Here is an 18960-nt window from a genome sequence, read left to right on the forward strand (position 1 = left end):
TGACTGCATGCTGAGGAGGTAATTCAGCCATTTGATTCAGATGTGTTGGATCAGGGACACATCTAAAACCTGCAGGACAGGGGCTCTCGAGGCCTGGAGTTGAAGAGCCCTGGTTTAGAATTTTGGTTTTGTCTCTAGTTTCATACCTTTGGATCTTGATTATTTTAAGTAAAGTTAAAAGCATCAGTGCAAGCTCTCAGAAATATGTGAGGACATGTTTAAGGACAGTGGTCAAAGTGTGCAGCTGGAGTAACATCGGGGATCAACTCCGAGCCCCTTCTTGTTGGCAATGGTGATGGACAGGCTGGCAGCTGAGTTCAGGCAGGAGTCCCCATGGACTATGATGCTTGTGATCTGTAGTGTAAGTAGGGAGCAGATGGAAGCATGTACAGGAGAAAAGAATGAAATGCCTCCATCTGGCAGCAACCACTGCAGGTACACGGGTAGTCCATAGCTCTATGGCCTGCCAAAGCACAGCCAATAGAATGTTCAGCCCACCAGTCTGTCAGGTTGTGGCATCTCATTTCCAAAAAGAACCTAATACATTTTTATTGTTAGATTTTTCTGGTCAGGAAAGAAGTCCTCATATACACTGCTCAATAAAATAAAGGGAACACTCAAATAACAAATCCTAGATCTGAATGAATGAAATATTCTCATTGAATACTTTGTTCTGTACAAAGTTGAATGTGCTGACAACAAAATCACACAAAAATCATCAATGGAAATCAAATTTATTAACCAATGGAGGCCTGGATTTGGAGTCACACACAAAATTAAAGTGGAAAAACACACTGCAGGCTGATCCAACTTTGATGTAATGTCCTTAAAACAAGTCAAAATGAGGCTCAGTATTGTGTGTGGCCTCCACGTGCCTGTATGACCTCCCTACAATGCCTGGGCATGCTCCTGATGAGGCGGCGGATGGTCTCCTGAGGGATCTCCTCCCAGACCTGGACTAAAGCATCCGCCAACTCCTGGACACTCTGTGGTGCAACGTGACGGTGGATGGAGCGAGACATGATGTCCCAGATGTGCTCAATCAGATTCAGGTCTGGGGAATGGGCGGGCCAGTCCATAGCTTCAATGCCTTCATCTTGCAGGAACTGCTGACAAACTCCAGCCACATGAGGTCTAGCGTTGTCCTGCATTAGGAGGAACTTGGGGCCAACCGCACCAGCATATGGTCTCACAAGGGGTCTGAGGATCTCATCTCAGTACCTAATGGCAGTCATGCTACCTCTGGCGAGCACATGGAGAGCTGTGCAGCCCTCCAAAGAAATGCCACCCCACAACATTACTGACCCACTGCCAAACCAGTCATGCTGAAGGATGTTGCAGGCAGCAGATCGCTCTCCACCTTGTGTCCAAACTCTGTCACGTCTGTCACATGTGCTCAGTGTGAACCTGTTTTCATCTGAAGAGCACAGGGCACCAGTGGTGAATTTGCCAATCCTGGTGTTCTCTGGCAAATGCCAAGCATCCTGCACGGTGTTGGGCTGTAAGCACAACCCCCATCTGTGGATATCGGGCCCTTATACCATCCTCATGGAGTCGGCTTCTAACCATTTGTGCAGACACATGCACATTTGTGGCCTGCTGGAGGTCATTTTGCAGGGCTCTGGCAGTGCTCCTCCTGTTCCTTCTTGCACAAAGGCAGAGGTAGCGGTCCTGCTGCTGGGTTGTTGCCCTCCTATGGCCTCCTCCACGTCTCCTGGTGTACTGGCCTGTCTCCTGGTAGCGCCTCCAGCCTCTGGACACTACGCTGACAGACACAGAAAACCTTCTTGCCACAGCTCACATTGATGTGCCATCCTGGATGAGCTGCACTACCTGAGCCACTTGTGTGGGTTGTAGAGTCCGTCTCATGCTACCGAGTGTGAAAGCACCACCAACATTCAAAAGTGACCAAAACATCAGCCAGAAAGCATAGGTACTGATAAGTGGTCTGTGGTCCCCACCTGCAGAACCACTCCTTTATTGAGTGTGTCTTGCTAATTGCCAATAATGCCCACCTGTTGTCTATTCCATTTGCACAACAGCATGTGAAATTGATTGTCAATCAGTGTTGTTTCCTAAGTGGACAGTTTGATTTCACAGAAGTTTGATTTACTTGGAGTTATATTGTGTTGTTTAAGTGTTCCCTTTATTTATTTATTTTTTTGAGCAGTGTAGTTCCTGTTGGCTAGCACAACCATTGGTGTTGCCAGCTCTGTGTTAGATCTAAGTTATCAGCTATCACTAGCAAGCTTTGTTAGTAAGCTACCTTCATAAACTGTATAGTTGCAATGAATGAATACAAACGTTTGCCAATTGATACTAAGTAGCAAACAATAAAAACAAGAATTTCACTCACCAAAGCTGGTTTACAAACTTCTTGGATGTCTGTACAGCACAGAATTGCAAAGGCATCAAAAGCACAAAAACAGCTGAGAAGTCTAATTTGGTGACTCAAATTAGCAGAGGTGGCACCTGACATTTATATATATATATTTATAAAATATGTTACCAATCAACTGAAGATGGTTGTGACAAGGAAGATCAGTAGCAGGAACAAGGTGAGTGGACTTCTTTAAAAAATTTTTGAAGCTGGTTCCCATCGTATCCAAGAAGCTTCTTCAAGCTTCTCCACCAAATGGTGGAGAATCCCAGGTATTTAAACCCTAGTGGGAGTTGTCCCCTGTGGAGGTGGTCATTGACCCATTATTCATGTGCTGTTGCACATAAGTTAAGGCGTTAAAAAGATGTCATTACCACAAGGGTTTTCAGGTGGAATCACTGTGTGACATCCCAGCCCCCCACCCCCAAATTCATGTGACTTATTGAGGTCACCTGAAGTAAGGTGTGAGTGACGGGTGAGGTACTTGGGGAGGGACCTCAAGACTGCACTGTAGGTAGCTGACAACTGGTGTTGTATGCCACAATCTCTATTCAGTGATGGTTGTTCACAGTGGACATTGATGGCTTCTTTTACTCCTCTTTTAAACTATCCCACCTTCCTGGTCCAAAAAGTGAGCAGTGGCATCCTCAAAGAGTTTCCTCCATACTGTAGGTGCAGAAGCACAGCTGAGTTTTGTCATGCTGAAGTGGATCTTCTATATTATGCCATGCCTTTGTGGAGTGGCTGTTTAGTTTCTCCAACGTAGTGGTCCGAGCACTCCTTGCTGCACTGCACAACATACACTGTGTTGCTTAGCTTGTGTTTGGGAGTTTTGTCCTTGAGACCAGTTTTGGTCTTAGTGTGGCTGGGATGCCATGCTTGGAGACAATTCTCCCGCATTTCTCTGACAAACCTGCTACGTAAGAGATAACGTTAGCATGTGTCTGACTTTCATTCTTGTGCATCTTCACTGATTTGATGAAGGCCCAGTTTGGATAACCAGATCTTTTGAGGATGCCACTGTTCACATTTTGGACCCAGAGCAAAGATGGTTTGAAAGAGGAGAACAGCCATCATTGGTGGCTTATGACACCAGCTGTCAGCTTCCTACAATACAGCCTAGAGATCCCCTCTAGGTGCCTCAAACCCCACTCACACCCTACTTACCTGTGAGACAAGGTCTCACGGGTCACACAGTGGTTTCACAGGAAACCCTTTGTGGTAATGACCCACAAAGCTCCAGAGACTGGATGACCAAGAACCTACACAGACAATGGATCAACAACCACCTGCAAAAGGGGACAACCCCCCACTAGGGGTTAAATAAAGTCCAGCCATCTTTTTTCAAGTTCTTGAGAACACCAGGAACAACACTTTGCCCATCAACAGCAAGTGGTAGCTATGAGGGATCAAAAAGCATCCAATTTCACCAAATTACACTGTATATGCATATGGTCAATACGACTGCTATGACAATGGCCACGGCCATCTTTAGTTGACTGGTAACATTACAGATACATGTATCTTTGATCTTTTATTGATTACAGATTATATTTATTCATATCATTTTTTATTATAAATTCAAGTAAATAATTTATTGTGGTCACAATGACCACCTATGGAAGTTCTAGGTAGAAACACTCATAACTCTGTTGTGTCTTCTAATTTTAATAAAATGACAATGTTCGAATGCAATGTTGACATATTTAGGAAAAGTCAGGGTCCTATAGGTACATCCATGGGGTTTATAGCAGCAAAGATATCCATTCTTCCATTCTCTTCCGCTTATCCGGGGCCGGGCCACAGGGGCAGGAGCCTAAGCAGAGAAGCCCAGGCTTCTCTCTCCCCAGCCACCTCCTCCAGTTCATCCGGAGGGACCCCAAGGCGTTCCCAGGCCAGCCGAGAGATATAATCTCTCCAGCGTGTCCTGGGTCTACCACGGGAATTTAAAAAAGGTCAAAATGACCACCTTGGGAGTTCTAGAGTTAAAGCATTCTAGAGGCACTGACCAAACTGCAGCTTCTCTCAGTGCCACTTGAGGTTGACTCCAAATGTGAGTCAGACCCCATAAACTCCCATGTTGTAATGCCATGGTATAAAAGCAGTTCAGGCTGGATATTTCTCCTCATAACGTCGTTTGCCTCTATTGTTGGGAGTCTGCTTGACTTCATGCACTACTTCAAGTCATTAAACTGGAGCTTTTCACAGTATCTGTGCTGTTGGTGCCTTTGAGGGTATTTCTAATGGATTATCTGACTAATGCAATGACTCACTGTGTGGTACAGCCCATCCTGATGTGTGTCTGTGCATTGCACCAACTCAGTTTATGAATGCAGCTTTGCTAAATTAGCACTCCAGCCGTTCATCCATAATATAACTTCATCCAAAAAACCAGCATGTTGGTGGCTAACAATGAAGCTTCAAAACAGACTCCAAAACCAGTGGGTAAAATCACAATGCCAGTAAAGTCGATGGGATTGACTCGCTTTTGAAGTTGGTCTCAAGTGGCCACTGGTGGAACTGCAGTTTTTAGCACTTTTATGTTGGCTTAATTTTTTTTCAGTTGCCATTTTCTCCACAATAATGCATACCAAAGAGGGGAGCAGCTGCAGCCTTTTGGATCCCATAAACTATCTGAAATGTAACAAGCTTGGTGTAACCAGCTGTTGAATCGATTTGGGAGAGTAAACAGCACAAATCTGGATATATGGTTATTTCCACCTCTGAAGCAAAGGGAAACAGTCATGTCTGTTGTTCCCACTGTTCTCCAACCTGATCATGTGACCCAGGAGGTGATGTCATCACAGCATCGATTCAACAGCTTCTCACAGAAAGAATTGTCTTCCAGCTTCCAGGCTGTTCCTTCCCCTAACACAGTATCAGCTTCATAAGGATTAAACAGTGTCTGGGAGTCAGCTCTCCCTGAATCACTACCATCCCTGTTTGGTTTGTTTTGTGTGATAAATGGTTCATATCAGCGCTGCAGGGCCTCGGAACGCCCACCCAGCCCATCTCTGGACTGTCAAAAAAAAAAAAGGGATTATCAGGCAGAACAAAGTCCACATTGTTCCTGTGTCAGGACCTGTGTGTGGGTTCATTCCCAATCTGACACTGGAAGGCTGGTCTATAAGGCCTACATGAGTGTGTCCCAAACTGTCTTGACCACCGATCGGAGAATAAATCTGAGGAATTGTGAGATTTTTAACCCACTTCCCCAAATACACTACAAATATATGCTCAACGTTGAAGCATACTGTTAGCATTTAGTTCAAAACACAACTATGCTAAAACTGTAATGCTGTTTATGAATTACTGGACAGTATTATCTCCCTCCAGGTCTCTAAGAACATTAAAATTTAAGGTTCAAGCTAAAAACATTTGGCCTAAAAATGACATTCTTAATCTGTTAATTAAACGGATCAAACCAGCAGTTTTTGCAAAGAAAACATTCCCAAGATAATACAAAATGACCAGAGAATTTTTCTTTCAGTAAATATTTTTATTGATCTTCACCACACTTTTCCCTTTTAACAATAAATCACTTTTCTATTTGACCTGTTTAAGCATTTAAAGAGCGATAAAGAGAATATTGCACTTAAAACAAGAGATGAAAGTAAAACCATGAAGCAGAAAAGGAGGAAGAAAACAATCACGAGGCGTTCTTTACGGCACAGCGCAGTGCCTCCTCGGCACCCCACAGCTTAGCTTCTTAACTATACATCATTTAAAATAGCATTTCTATGTTAAGTCAGGTTTGTTTTCAGCTATTACAATACAGGAGAACTCAGAAGGTAGGTACACATGCACGTACAAGCAGGGCTCACTGGAAACCAACAGTCTTTATGATGATTTGTTCCACTGCAGATGAGTATGAATGCCACAGATATTGACTTTTTTCCATTTTTTTGCACAATATGAAAATGTAGCAGTTATGTGTGTGTTTGTGTGTGTTAAGCTTTGACTGGAAAAAATGTGAATAACAGGAAATCCACTATAGATAAAAATGTATTGACATGAGTGAACTAAGTCCCTCGTGTCTGGCAGTCTGGGTTTTGAGTGGTCTGCTTAAATGTGAGTAGTGTGTGATTCCTTCACAGCAGGGACGCAGCTTACACTGTCACTGAATGACCAGGCAGCGCAGAGCGTTAACTGGGAAACACCATTGATCCCAGCCAGCTGTATGAAACATATATAACCCTCAACTTCATGTCATTGTTGCCTCAAGGTGTATGAGTTGTATGTTGACAAAAATCACTGTCAGACTGTATCCTGTCATCCAGACAAAGACACCAGTGAGTTTTCTTTCCTGCACACAGCTGATGTGATGTATTTCAGGCTACGGTGAGGTTGTTCTTGCGAGCGTGACTCGGGCGTACCGTGTGATGTGCGGCAAAACCAAAGGCAACCGGGAGATCAAAGTCCTCCGCAGAGAACGTAAAGGTAATCTGCATCTTCACATTCAAATCAAATGGGAGCCGCTGATGCCAGCGCCTGTATGCGCACGGGTCTGATTTACACGCATCACTAGCTGAGCTGAGGAAACATCCAGGAGAAAATCTCCATTTTCATTGTGGATCATAAGATAGAAACCCTGATGAGGCCTGTTGGTCCTTTCATTTGTTAGATTGTTGGTTTAGTTCCTGGTTCAAATCTATTAAATTGCCCAAAACTTATCAAAATATATAAATCATTAATCAATCAATCAAACTATATCACATCTACATATAATATTAAGGTACTGTAGTGTTATCCAAAATCAAAGACCAAGCTATGGCTAAAAACAAGTGACTACAATTTAAAAATAGTATGCAGCAAGTTGATTGCAACTAAAGCCAACAAAAAAGGATCTCAGGGAAAAAAGGTAGAGAAATTATTTTATGGTGGTAAATTAAAAAAAAACAAGAACAACAAAAAAGCAAAAACTGATTGAAGTTTTGCACGCTGGTTACCCTTTGTGCTTCTTTGAGTGGCAGCTCGGATGCGGATTTGGTGCTTTAAAAAGTGCCGTTTTACCCTCACTATGTACAACGCTGACCCCTTTTTTTTTGTTTGTTTGTTTGTTTTGTGCGCTGACGAGAAAACTCATGACATCAGAGACCAGCTCAGCTGAGCCTCCGCCACAGAGCCACGGATGTATCACACACAGGCGTGCCTAACATTTCTACAATAACTATCGTTTCCCTTCCAGCACAACAGGACAGAAAGGCACATGTGGGTGACCGTCAGCCAAAACTAGTCAACCAGGCAAACGCGCAATCTTTCCTCACAGCCACATGTTCCTATTGGTGTAATGGAATACATTCTTTAACACAGCCTTTGTATCAACACAGCAACAAGTATGAGGTTTGTCTACTTTACTCTAAGGAGTGCTTTTTTCTGTATGTAAAGATATAAACAGGTAAATACCAAAGATCAGACGAGGATTTTTTTTTTATCGCCTCCGCTTACAGCTCCTCCACATGACCTCTGTGACGATATGTTAACTGGAAATACACTGAAAAAAATACACCAAAGACTCCAGAAGCAAATGTAGAGAACTCATCTCCAATTCACTGTAAGAAAAACAGCCACTGAGAAACTGTAACAATTGGTCTTCATTTTGAGAGGACTGTAGAAATGGCATAAGTCACTACAAGACAGATTTTTGAATATGAGCGTCCCTATTGCTACAGCAAATATTCTGAAAAGACATACTGAGGGGACCTCTGGATCTATGGTTTCTATTTCACTATGTAAGTGGGAGCCACAAAGAGACAGAAAGAGAAATGCAGAGGAAATTCATCACAATATTCTATCAGCAAAATGTTTAAAACTGATCCGCTCTGATATGACTGGCTCCATAGTGTAGTGGTTTACACATCTGACTAACAGGAAGGAATCCCCTAAGAGTAACAGAGCAGCTGACAGTAGTTTAGATCATCTCTAATATGAAAAGCTTGATTTTTTTCTGGCTTTAATTGTGCTTTAATTTATGCCAATTAGAAGCTCTGTTGCATTGTTTTCACAATACAGTGGGTATCTTGTCTTAGCCAATAAACAAAAATCATTGTCTTATAGGAGAGGGGGAAAAAAAACAGGTTAAGAGACAGAAAATGAAACTCCTCCCTTCACAGGACTGAATATTAATATTGCAGTGAATAATTACAAAAACAAATGTGTTATACAAATGGCGACAGCCACGACAAGCTTATAAATAAATACAAATCTAGAAAAACACGGACAGTTATCCAGATCTGTTTCTCCTTTCCACGCAACTTGACTCTACACGTGCCTGGGGCAGAGACACATTTGCATATCAGGCTATAGAGGAGAGTAAATAAAAACAGATCTACACCGGGGAGGCCAGTAGGAGGGCTGGAGAGGAGACAAAAGAGAAATCTTAAAACTCAATCTTGCAGGCTGGGAAAGACTCGTCCTGCATGACGACAGTGCTGCTAGAGGCTAGGACCATGATGTTGAGCTCCTGCTGCCTCTCATGTGTCTGCTGGTACCATTCACGGGTCACCTCAGTGTCGTGGGTGGGGATAAGCGTCACCTGAGAGGAAGACATCAAGAAAAGTAGTAGCTGAAGTAGCACTCGCTTCTTCTAGTAGACCTCATATAAAATACCACAGTCAAGTCCCCCACTGGTTGGTGAAGCCCATTTTAAACCTGCAGCATTAGCATCATGGCTGTCGGAATGTGGGTTTATGGGTCTATGTAGCATTCAGCTCTGACATCTGATCATTCATGTTAGAGGACAGGAAGGATAGCTCTTGGCAACTGACCACTGAAGAGCAGGATTGTAGCGCATGCACTGGCTAGCTAGTTTTTAGGTGAGCACAGTTTGTTACACTTAATGCCTTCGGCCTGGGTGGCTGGAGGCCCGGCTCTTGCAGCAATCAAGGAGCGTATAAATTCTTTAGATACACATGAAACACATTTCTAGCAATGGCAGATAGAACACTGGTTACTCCAATGTCCAATTTAAAGAAAGTCGGGCTTAGCAAAAAACAGAAGTAGCACCACTTATGGTTCTAAGCAGCAGCTGCATACTTTAGTGAAACTACAACAACCCTAGGGGAAAGTATTCTGTATACGGGTCTGTAAAACTTAGATCATCGTGTTTGCGTATTATCTTTAGCTTTTGCTTTGCCATTCATATCAGCATACAGACACTTTTACTTGATTTTGCCCATTTAAAGCTCCCCGTCTTTACACTGATTTTAAGGTACTTGCGAGTTATAATATCGTGTACAGGGACAGTCAGTACATCAAAGTCAAAACCATCCAAAAAACAGCAAATTTCTTACTGCAGAACAGAAGGACATAACTTGGCAGATCAACATCTTAGAGTTAGTGTTAGGGTCATCATTGATGACAGCTTACACTTGTAGGTTAAAACACAAGCAAATGATACCTGTAGGTTTGATCCCCACTGAGCTTTGCCATCCAACAGCGCATCAAGGACCCCTCGGCTTGGTTCCCCACTCGCTGCATCATTGCCACTCACCACGTAGTACGCAGAACGAATACGTTTGAAAAATTCTTGGTCCACATTCTTGGCACTGCAGTGGTTGGGAATGTAAGTCAAATCCACATAAATGGGTTGTCCAGGAGCAGCCACAGAGCCTGACTTCTGAGAACCTGGGTGGAAGATAAAAAAAGCCAAACATTGTTCAGAAACATTCCTTTTGTGTAGTATGAACTGATACATCTAAAAAGCTTTTGTTGTTATCCTTTTAGTTAAATTTTCTCACCTGAACTGCTTTTGACACCGTTAGTCAGTCCTTTGCCAGGGTTGTAGCTTGATCTGGAAAGGTCATCATCTTTGGAGCCTTGTCCATCTGAAAGACGAGACATCCGCGAGCTCTTGTCTGCCTCCTTCTTTTTTAGTGAGGCACTACGAGGAGACTGGGTCTGTTTGACAGGCATGGGGGACCTCTTGCGCCTAGCTGGTGATCCTGATTTGGTTTTGCCTGCAGTCTTCTTTAAGCTCTTGGTTTTTGGCTCTTTCTTAAGGGAGCCATTGTCTAAAGAGTCAGGATCCACCATGCAAACGTCTGGTCGTGGGGGGTGTGGGGAGGGATCCATGAGGGGAGCAGGAGGAGGATCATGGCTCCTAGAAGTAAACTGATGGCTGCCTCCTCCTGTTGCAGTTTTATCAACTGGCATGTAGTCAGCGTCTTCATCTGAGTCCATGTTGCCTTCACCAGTAACTGAAGGGTACTCTTCAGTGCCTGGTGGTGCATCAGAATCTGACTGAGAGGCCAAAGATTCACTGACGGAGGTGGGTGGAGTGTCCTCTGTAGCTAGACCCAACCCTGCTGACATCCCACCAATTTGGTGCAGAGAGCTGCTGTCCCTGCTCTGGGAGTGGTGTTGATGGGGCTGTTTGTGAGCCCTTCTCTTCACTGACAGGTCATGCTCATCACCCTCCTGTGACTGATCACTTCTGCGGCCTTGTACCTCATCGTCCTCATCGCTGGAGAGCTGCCGCATGCAGGGGTTGATGAAGGAAGGTGAGAGGTCTTCTTTGCGTTGCCTGTACTCAGAAGATGAATATCCAGGAGAAGTGCGGCTGGTATAAGAGGAGGTGGCTCCTATGGGTGCATCCTGATCACTGTCATCATCATCATCATCGTCCTGCCCTCCCCGGCTGCACTCCTCTGCGTAGAATGGTGACCGGAATGGCTGATCTGCTGAGGAGAGTGAAAGTGGACGGGCAGGATGCTCTGGCTCCATCTCACATTCCTCTTCAAATTCATCATCATGACGGTAATGAGGAGGAGAGTCTCCAGGCACCATTCCCATCTGGGGCTTTGGTATTTCCCACTCATAAGAACTCCTTACATAACCTGTTGCTCCCTCTTGTGACTCCAGCTTGGCTGGGCCTGAAGCTGCACCACTGGCTGCTGCTCCAGGAGGGAGGGTGGAGCTAGTGCTGACCTCTGTGGGGCCATTCGCTGTGTCCGGGCTGCCGGTCTGAAGAGTTGAGGGAATGTAGGACCCAAGAACATCTGGAAGAGCACCACCTGTCTTTTCAGTGACAAGTGGAGCAACAGGCTTGTCAGAAAATGAAAGGCTACTAGCCAGGCCACTGGAAGGAGACCTCCGAGTCATCTCACGCATATAAGCTTCCTCATCCTCTTCTTCGCTGCTTTCGGTCTCCTCAAAGTAATGCTTGCCTTCTGTGTCTGGCCGAGGCGAAGAAGTGACGCCAAACAGAGCAGCACTAGCTGCCTCCTTGTCCTTGGAGAACTCTGGAAGTTGAGAGAATAATCCTGCTGCTGAGGCCCCAAACCCAACAGCTGTGTCCAGCTGGGACCCTTCAGGCCACCCAGGCTTAGAGAAGCAGTCAGGTTGAGAGACTTTATCTGTTACTCTACCTAATGATGTCATGTGCTCCTTCTTGTCATCACTAAGGGTAGTGGATGAGAGGGAGGGGAAAGATTTAACCTCTTCAAAAGGACTGAGAGGTGAGAATCGGGCTAAACTGGAGGTAGACTCAGCTGTGGTTGTAGCCATAATTTGTTTCTCAGACACTTCTAAATAGTCATCTTTTGCAACTGCAGAACTGGAGAATGGGGACTCTGTAACAGGCGAGTGTTCCTCTTTAAAGGAGGAGTACTCAAAGAGAGGCTCAGCAGAGGCGGGTGTCTCCAGCTCCTCTCCAAACTGGCGGCTGGTGGAGAGGGAGCCCGAGGTGGAGGAGGAGTAGCTGTAGGCTGAAGAGGAGGAGAACCCAGGAGCAGCAGTGGTTGTGTACTGGAAGCTCGTGTCCAGCGATCTCTTACTCAGAAGATCTGGTGTCTTTTGTTTCTCAAAGTCAGGATCAGCTCTGTCATTCTGGTAATAACTGTCATCTGCTGATTTCAAAGTGAAGTCCTCTCTTCCTTTGTCGGCACTCTGACCGGATAAAAACGACTCTTTCTCATCACTTCCGCATGAGTATTCAAGCCCTGATGAGTAGCTAGAGAAACCTGCAGCTCCTAAATCCACAGGCTTTCCACTTATGGATGAGGAATCGGTCTTGGCCCTATCTTCAACCATTGTGAGTGAGCTAGAGTTGCTTTCTTTAATATCTGGCTGCCCCTGACTGCTATAACCATATCCAGCCATAGAAACCATAAATTCAGGCCTGCTTGAGCCAAGCATTTCACTGACTGGACTTTTCACTTCCTTTTCAGATTTCTCTTTGGCACCTTTCTCCATATCGGAATCAATAGCACCTTCATCCTCCTCTTCCTCCTCTTCTTCATCTTCATCCTCCTCATCATCATAAACAATTTCATCATCATAATCCTCTTCATCTCTCGCCGTTAGCTTTCGCATATCAATCTCCAGGCATGCTCCCTTCTCATTGTAGCCTGAGGCAGCAAGTTTGTCTATACCAGATGCTGTCGTTGGAGAGTGCGCTGAGGGCTTTTCGCTGTCAGTCTGGCTTTTGAGGTCCTTTTCTGATGATAAAGAAGTGGTCCATGCCTCAGGTCTGTCAGCCACTGAAGGGAATCGACTACTTTCACTGTGTTCAAAAGTCTCCTTCTTTTTGACCTCTTTTTCAAATGGAGCCGTAGCTGGAGTGCTCTTGGACTCAAACCATGAGGTGGAGGACTCTTTTCCATAAGAGACAGTAAATCCCTCCTTTTCTGACATCTTGTCCATGTCTGTGACTGGGAAGGGGGGCTCATGTTTCAGTAGATCCACATCGCCCTTTGCTATGTCTTTCTCCGTCTTATCTATGGACTCCTGACGATAGAAATCAGAGTCCACTGAGCTTGTTTTGCTGTCATAAATGTCACTGTAAGAGAATGTTTTGCCATGTACATAGGGAGTGTCTTGTCTTACATATGAGGCCTTTACTTTGCCCTCCTTCTCAGGAAACTCATACAGATTGAACTGAACACTTTTCTCAGGCTCTTTAATAGTGACATCTGTTTTTTCTGTGCTGTCTTTTGCAATCTCTGCTTTGTGTTGATCAGTCGACAAGGGCTTAGACCCTGCCCTACTTGGAAAGTCATCATCGTTTTCATCCTCATCTGAAAACATCACTTGAGATTTTGGTTTCTCCTTCGTGCTAAAGGCCACAGCTGTTTTGTCCAAACTCTCGACCTCTTTTTCAGTCTCTGCAGACTTTGCCATAAAACTAAAGTCATCATCCAAGAAGCAACCCTCTTTTGCCTCCATAAGCTTTGCCTTAACGGTAGGCTGTAGATCCTTTTTGGCATAATAATCATCCTCATCCTCATCAGATTCTTCAGATGCTTCAAACATTGTCTTGTCACCTGACACACCAATGAAAGAAGTATTGTCTGAGATAGTGACAGATTTCTCTGTTTTCTGGATGTCGGTTTTCATGCTGGTCACTGCCTCGTCTTTGTCTTCTGTCTTAAAGGGCTTCTCCTCTGTCGGAGAGTAGCCACTGCTTGTGGGCACAGACTGTGTGGGTGAGGCAAGTTTCATGGTGCTGTCATCTGGACTTAAGCATCTTTCTTCACTCTCCTGCCTGGAGTGGGACTCTAGTCCAGGGGAGAATGATGGAGGAGGGGGTGATACAGGCTTTATTTCAACACCAGTCTTAAATCCCTCTGTAGCAAAGAGGTTTTCTTTGACACCCTGTGTGGGTGAGTACTGTGTCGTAGAGAAGGGGGGAGGAGAAAAAGTGGAAGAGGGAGATTTTTCCTTCTCCTGGAGCATCAAGGAGGCTGCATGCTCATAGCCCTCTTGAAGTTTACCCAGAGGGATGTCAACATTTGGTGTCTGGTCCTCGTCCTCATCCTCGTCCTCATCTTCTTCATCCTGGACTGACTGGATATTCACATCACCCTCCATCTCAGGGATGATGGGCTGGTACTCATCAGAGGAAGGAGACTTAAAGCATTTGTCATCCTCTAGAGAGGATGTGGGTGAGATGGTTCCTGCTGAGTGGAGATAGTCCTTCCCTTGGGCAGCCTCTGCACGTGAGGGGACGCTGTTGATGGTGTCCAGCAGGAGAGAGTTCCTCCCAGTTTCCTCAGTCTGAGGTGCTGTCACGGAGGCAATGGACTGGTCTTCAGCTACAGATGTGGCAAATGATGACAGTTTGTCATATTCTGTGATGGATGTTGCTGAGGAGATGTGCTCCTCTTCAGCAAGAGGAGCAGCAATGATGGTGGGGTAAGGTGCAAGCTCAGGCTCGGGACCCCCCAAAAAGGCTTTGGGTTTGACATCTGCAACATCAGACAGAGTGGAGCTCTTCATCTCCTTTATACCATGCATTGACTCAAAGGTGCCAGGGACATCAGGAACAGAGATGTCATAAGAGCCCACATCATAGCGCAGCTGTGGAATCCTGTCCTCCGTATCCTCGTGGATCTCCTCATCAGAGATGGTCTGTTCAGTCTCAGAGTATCCAGGTATGGTCTCGTCTTGTATAAAGGAGAATTGCTCAGAGGCGGAGGCTGCCACTGCCTGTCCAGACGCTGCAGTTGGTAAAGGTTTTTGCTCAAATGGCTTGGTGTCCCACTCCTTTGATTTTTCTTTTTTCACCTCCTCAGTTTTATACTTGAGGACCTCATCATCTTCAGTTCCTTCGAGCTCAGCTTTCTCAATTACATCACCCTCTTCCTCTGAGCTGTCACTCTTCTTTGATCTGTCCTTGGTGGAGTATTCATCGTATTTCTCCATTTTCTCTTCTTCATACTTCTTATTGAAACCATCATTGCCATCATTCTTCCCTTGAGTAGGTGCCAGCACTTCCTGTTTGATAGGTGATTTGGGTGAAACAGATTTAATCTCAGCGGTTGGGGCTGTGGTTTTTTCATCAGGGAAAACCGAGGAAGAAACTTTAGCATCAGTGTGCACTGACAGTTCAGGCATTACATCATTCTGGATAGATTTTGTCTTATGTTTGGACAACTCCTCTTGTTTTAGAGCCTCAAAGTCCTCTGTGAGGTCTTCGGGTGAAGACACAATGGACCTGTCAGCCAGAGCTGCTGCATTAACCTCTTCAGGGACGTTCTTTGGAACTGGTTTTTTCTCATTTGCTTCCTCTTTCACTGCCTTATTTTTGTCGCTCTTAGGTTTAGCCTGAGTCTTGGCTTTGTGCAAAGTTTTTCTCACCTCAGGGGTCAGTGGTTTCAGGTCTGGTTTGGTGATTTTTCTCAGTTCAGGTTTACTGGGGTCTTTCTTTTTGTCCTCCTTGGCTTTACTTTTTTTCTCCTCCTTTCTTATGTTCTCATCTTTCTTTACCTCACGTTTCTCTTTCTTAATTTCTTTTTTCTCCTTGTCTTTCTTTTCATCCATCTTTGATGCTTTCTCTTGCTTAACAGTTTTTTCCTTGGATATTTTCTTTTTCTCAGTCTTCTGAACTCCAGGGGCAACTTCACTGTTTTTCTGTTGCTTGGTGGCTTTTAGACTTTCACTTTTGGGTTTCTTCTCTTCTTTCTTATCAACTTTATTTTCTTTACTGGTTTCACTCTTTGACTCTTCCTCTAGCCCACTGACTTCTTTCTTAGTGGTTTTAGAATGTGGCTTGGGTGAAGATTTCAGACTCTCTTTGCTATCAGTTCTTGATCTTATTTTAGTTTGTTTGATGATGGGAGGTGGTGGACCGGATGATATGTCTTTTTGGGTAGCCACTGGGTATCGCAGGAAGTCCAGGTGTTTCAGTTTCTCAAGGCCTTCAAATATTTTATTCTGTGGTGCATTTCCTGGGAAGAGCACCCGAACTATCTTTTCTGTTGGACGATGTGGAATCCACACAATGAGTGCAGTGACTGATGTTAAATAGGGGACAGATATTTCTCCTTCTTTACCATTCGGCATCATGATCCCCGTCTTGGCTTTGCTGTTTCCAGCCCATTTTTGCATTAGAAACTGCATCTCTTTGCTTTCTTTAACAGGGTTTAGAACATACATGTCTAACTTTCCCACGCCGAGCTTGTGGAACAGCGTGATAGGTTCAATGGTGTTGCTTACTACTCTGTGAAGAGGCTCTGGTGTGATACCGAGCTTGGTGAGGTACTGCAATGTCAAAGATGCTTCTTCAATACTTCGCTTTACCTTAAGAGTGGACTCAGGCATACGCAGCTTTTCTGGGACATTGAAGAACACAATCCCGAGCTCAGGGGAGATAAGGTTCTTCACCCAGTCACCATTGCTGCTTGAGCCAGAATCTTGGTTCCTCTCTTCCTCCTGCTCAGCAATCTTTCGCTGAAACAGCCCATTGATGCCAGGGAGGTTATCTGCTCCAATATGGGTGAGCAGAACAGAGTCGATTCTGTCCAGGTGCCGGACCAGCTTCCAGAAGCAGGACTTCCGCTCAGACCCTCCGTCCACCAGGATGTTGAATCCATTGACGGCAAATAGAGCAGAGTCTCCCCGACCTCCAGGGAAGATGTAGCAGCAGGGTTTGGACAGCTTCAGAAATCCACCAGAGGTTGGGGCCTCCAGAAGGTCAAAGGGCGACGGCACATCCACCGTCTCTGCAACATACTCCGTAAACTCTGTGACTCCGTCCATGTCGGGGAGGTGAGGTTCGGGGTTCAGACGGTATTCCAGAAGATTTTGGAGTGGCTGCTGCTCCTGGCTTTGGCCCAGGGAGCTCCAGCCCCCGTCTCCCTGACAGGAAACGGTAAGCTTCGATGGCTGCTCAGAAGAGGCCCTGGATAGGACTTCAATCACCTTCAATCAAGCACAGCAACAGGGAAAAATGACCTTAAACAATTTTTATAACTAGAAGTTGACCTATACACATACACAGAAACAAAGTATTCAGAGTGAAAGCACACTTTGCTTACTTGAGGGCTGGAGATGATGTCGGAGAAATGTTGCCACGTGAAGGCTCCACTTTGCAGTAGGATGTCACCTCCTTGCTCAGAGCTCTGGCCGCTCAGGATCAGCAACTTATTCCCAGCAGAGGCAGTGATCAGTGAGCGAGTCTGGGTAGAGGACAGTATAACCACTGTAAGAACTACTAATATATTTAGAATACTTTATCTTCAATAATCTGTCAATAATCAAAGCAGAAATGACAAATGGCAGCATACAGGGATGATGAAAAACCTTTGAATGCCCAAATGTGTGCTGGACTGATTCAAAGGTATACAAACATCTAAAGGGGTCCTTTTATTCTGCACACACCTGCTATTCCAACCTTCTGTTTTTGAAAGGCAGCCAATCAGAATGAAAAAAGCTGGTTTAAAGGAAGGGAGAGGAACTAAAATGACTTGTTTAAGATAGAGAATGAACTGAAGGGCTTTTCTCATTGCCCAGTCTGTACCAAAGACACAATTTGACTCTACTTGTTCACAAAAGGCCTCTTGCTCCTGGAGTAGCAGAAGGAACTCCAGTTTGACTTTTGACTGGTACTGTATGATAAGCAATTCAGGCAAGAATTTAGGATTTACTAATTACAGAATAGAAGATTCATTCTGTTCTTAATAATTAAAAAATAAATGTTTGCTTTATGTGAATAATATCTAGTGTAGGGCACTTATAAAATACAGGATTATATGTTCCATATAAAAATTCCTGTTTTGACAAAGACTGTCTATATTGTACAGAGGATTATAAAAGTCATTTTAATGCAACACTGGCAAGAAAAGGATTCCTTGTAAAGAAATTGGTGCATTTTCACACAAATCAGGATTCAGGTGCAGATCAGTCAGTGACAGGCTGCACCGAGGCTTAATCATACAAAGCTTCTCAAATATAGTCCAAGAATAAAAATATGGAGCTGGAAATGAGCTTCATAGCCGCACAGCGTGTCCCTTCTGTCATGTGAATCAGTCAACAATGAACCACTGAACGATGAACGATACGCTAAAAACACACTATGATTTTAAGAAAAAAGGTCTAACATTCAGGTTGCAAAAACCGCTCCTTCCACAACATATAAATGCAGCAATTTAAAAATGAGTGCATTAATAAAATCATGTCACTTAATACCCAAAACAGAAAAGTATTTTCTATTTTTGTTCAGCAAAAGAGGCAACAATGAGGATCCATTTCAAATCTTGATTTAGTCATAAGCAGCTGAGTAGCTGAAGGTGCTGTGGCCTTAAGAAAATGATTAAAGAGAGAACAAACAGAAAAAAGTGTGAGTTTCCAGCCCAGCTTGAGGGATCAGGTGTTTCAGTACTGTAGATATGCACTTACCCATAGTTTCACACTGATCTACAGATAGAAGTAACATGTCAAGGAACACATGAATGTAAATAGTGAACAATCAAAACTATGAAGTTGATCTATTTAAATGTAAATAGTTTGAAAATGACAAGCCAAGATAACCCACTGATATTCAAGCAAATCTGAAGCAGAATATCAAAACACTGTCTCTGACACACACTGTGGGGCTTCAGCTGAGAGTGACAAAGTGTTCTCATGTTAATCAGAGGAGTGATTATCACAGAGAAAGACGTGCACCTCTGAGTGGGGGGGCTCAACGGTGAACGGCGGGTACTGCTAAGTTCTAAATAAGCCAAACTGAGCTCAGCTCACACCGAACACTTTGGCCCAAAACGCCTCAGTGTGACTTAAATGAAAATACAGAACGTTTCAAAGTGTGCAGTAGGAATCACAACATGTGGTCATCATCACCCTGCAGCTGGGTTTTTTTT

General features: G+C 44.4%; 1 protein-coding gene across 2 annotated transcripts in view; it reads right to left on the reverse strand.

Annotated features, from left to right (window-relative positions):
• Positions 1 to 7903: 7903 nt before the first annotated feature.
• Positions 7904 to 18960, reverse strand: part of map1aa (microtubule-associated protein 1Aa) — a 49408-nt gene continuing 38351 nt past the window's right edge. For both annotated transcript variants that reach the window (XM_030719102.1, XM_030719107.1), the window contains 4 exons: positions 17140 to 17280; positions 10120 to 17023; positions 9780 to 10006; positions 7904 to 8915 (listed from right to left, as the gene is read on the reverse strand). In XM_030719102.1, coding sequence (XP_030574962.1) covers positions 8760 to 8915; positions 9780 to 10006; positions 10120 to 17023; positions 17140 to 17280 — 7428 coding nt within the window. In that variant the 3' untranslated portion in view covers positions 7904 to 8759. The remainder of the gene's footprint in view (positions 8916 to 9779; positions 10007 to 10119; positions 17024 to 17139; positions 17281 to 18960) is intronic.

The sequence above is a fragment of the Archocentrus centrarchus genome, chromosome 3 (genome assembly GCF_007364275.1).
Source record: "Archocentrus centrarchus isolate MPI-CPG fArcCen1 chromosome 3, fArcCen1, whole genome shotgun sequence".
Taxonomy (NCBI): domain Eukaryota; kingdom Metazoa; phylum Chordata; class Actinopteri; order Cichliformes; family Cichlidae; genus Archocentrus; species Archocentrus centrarchus.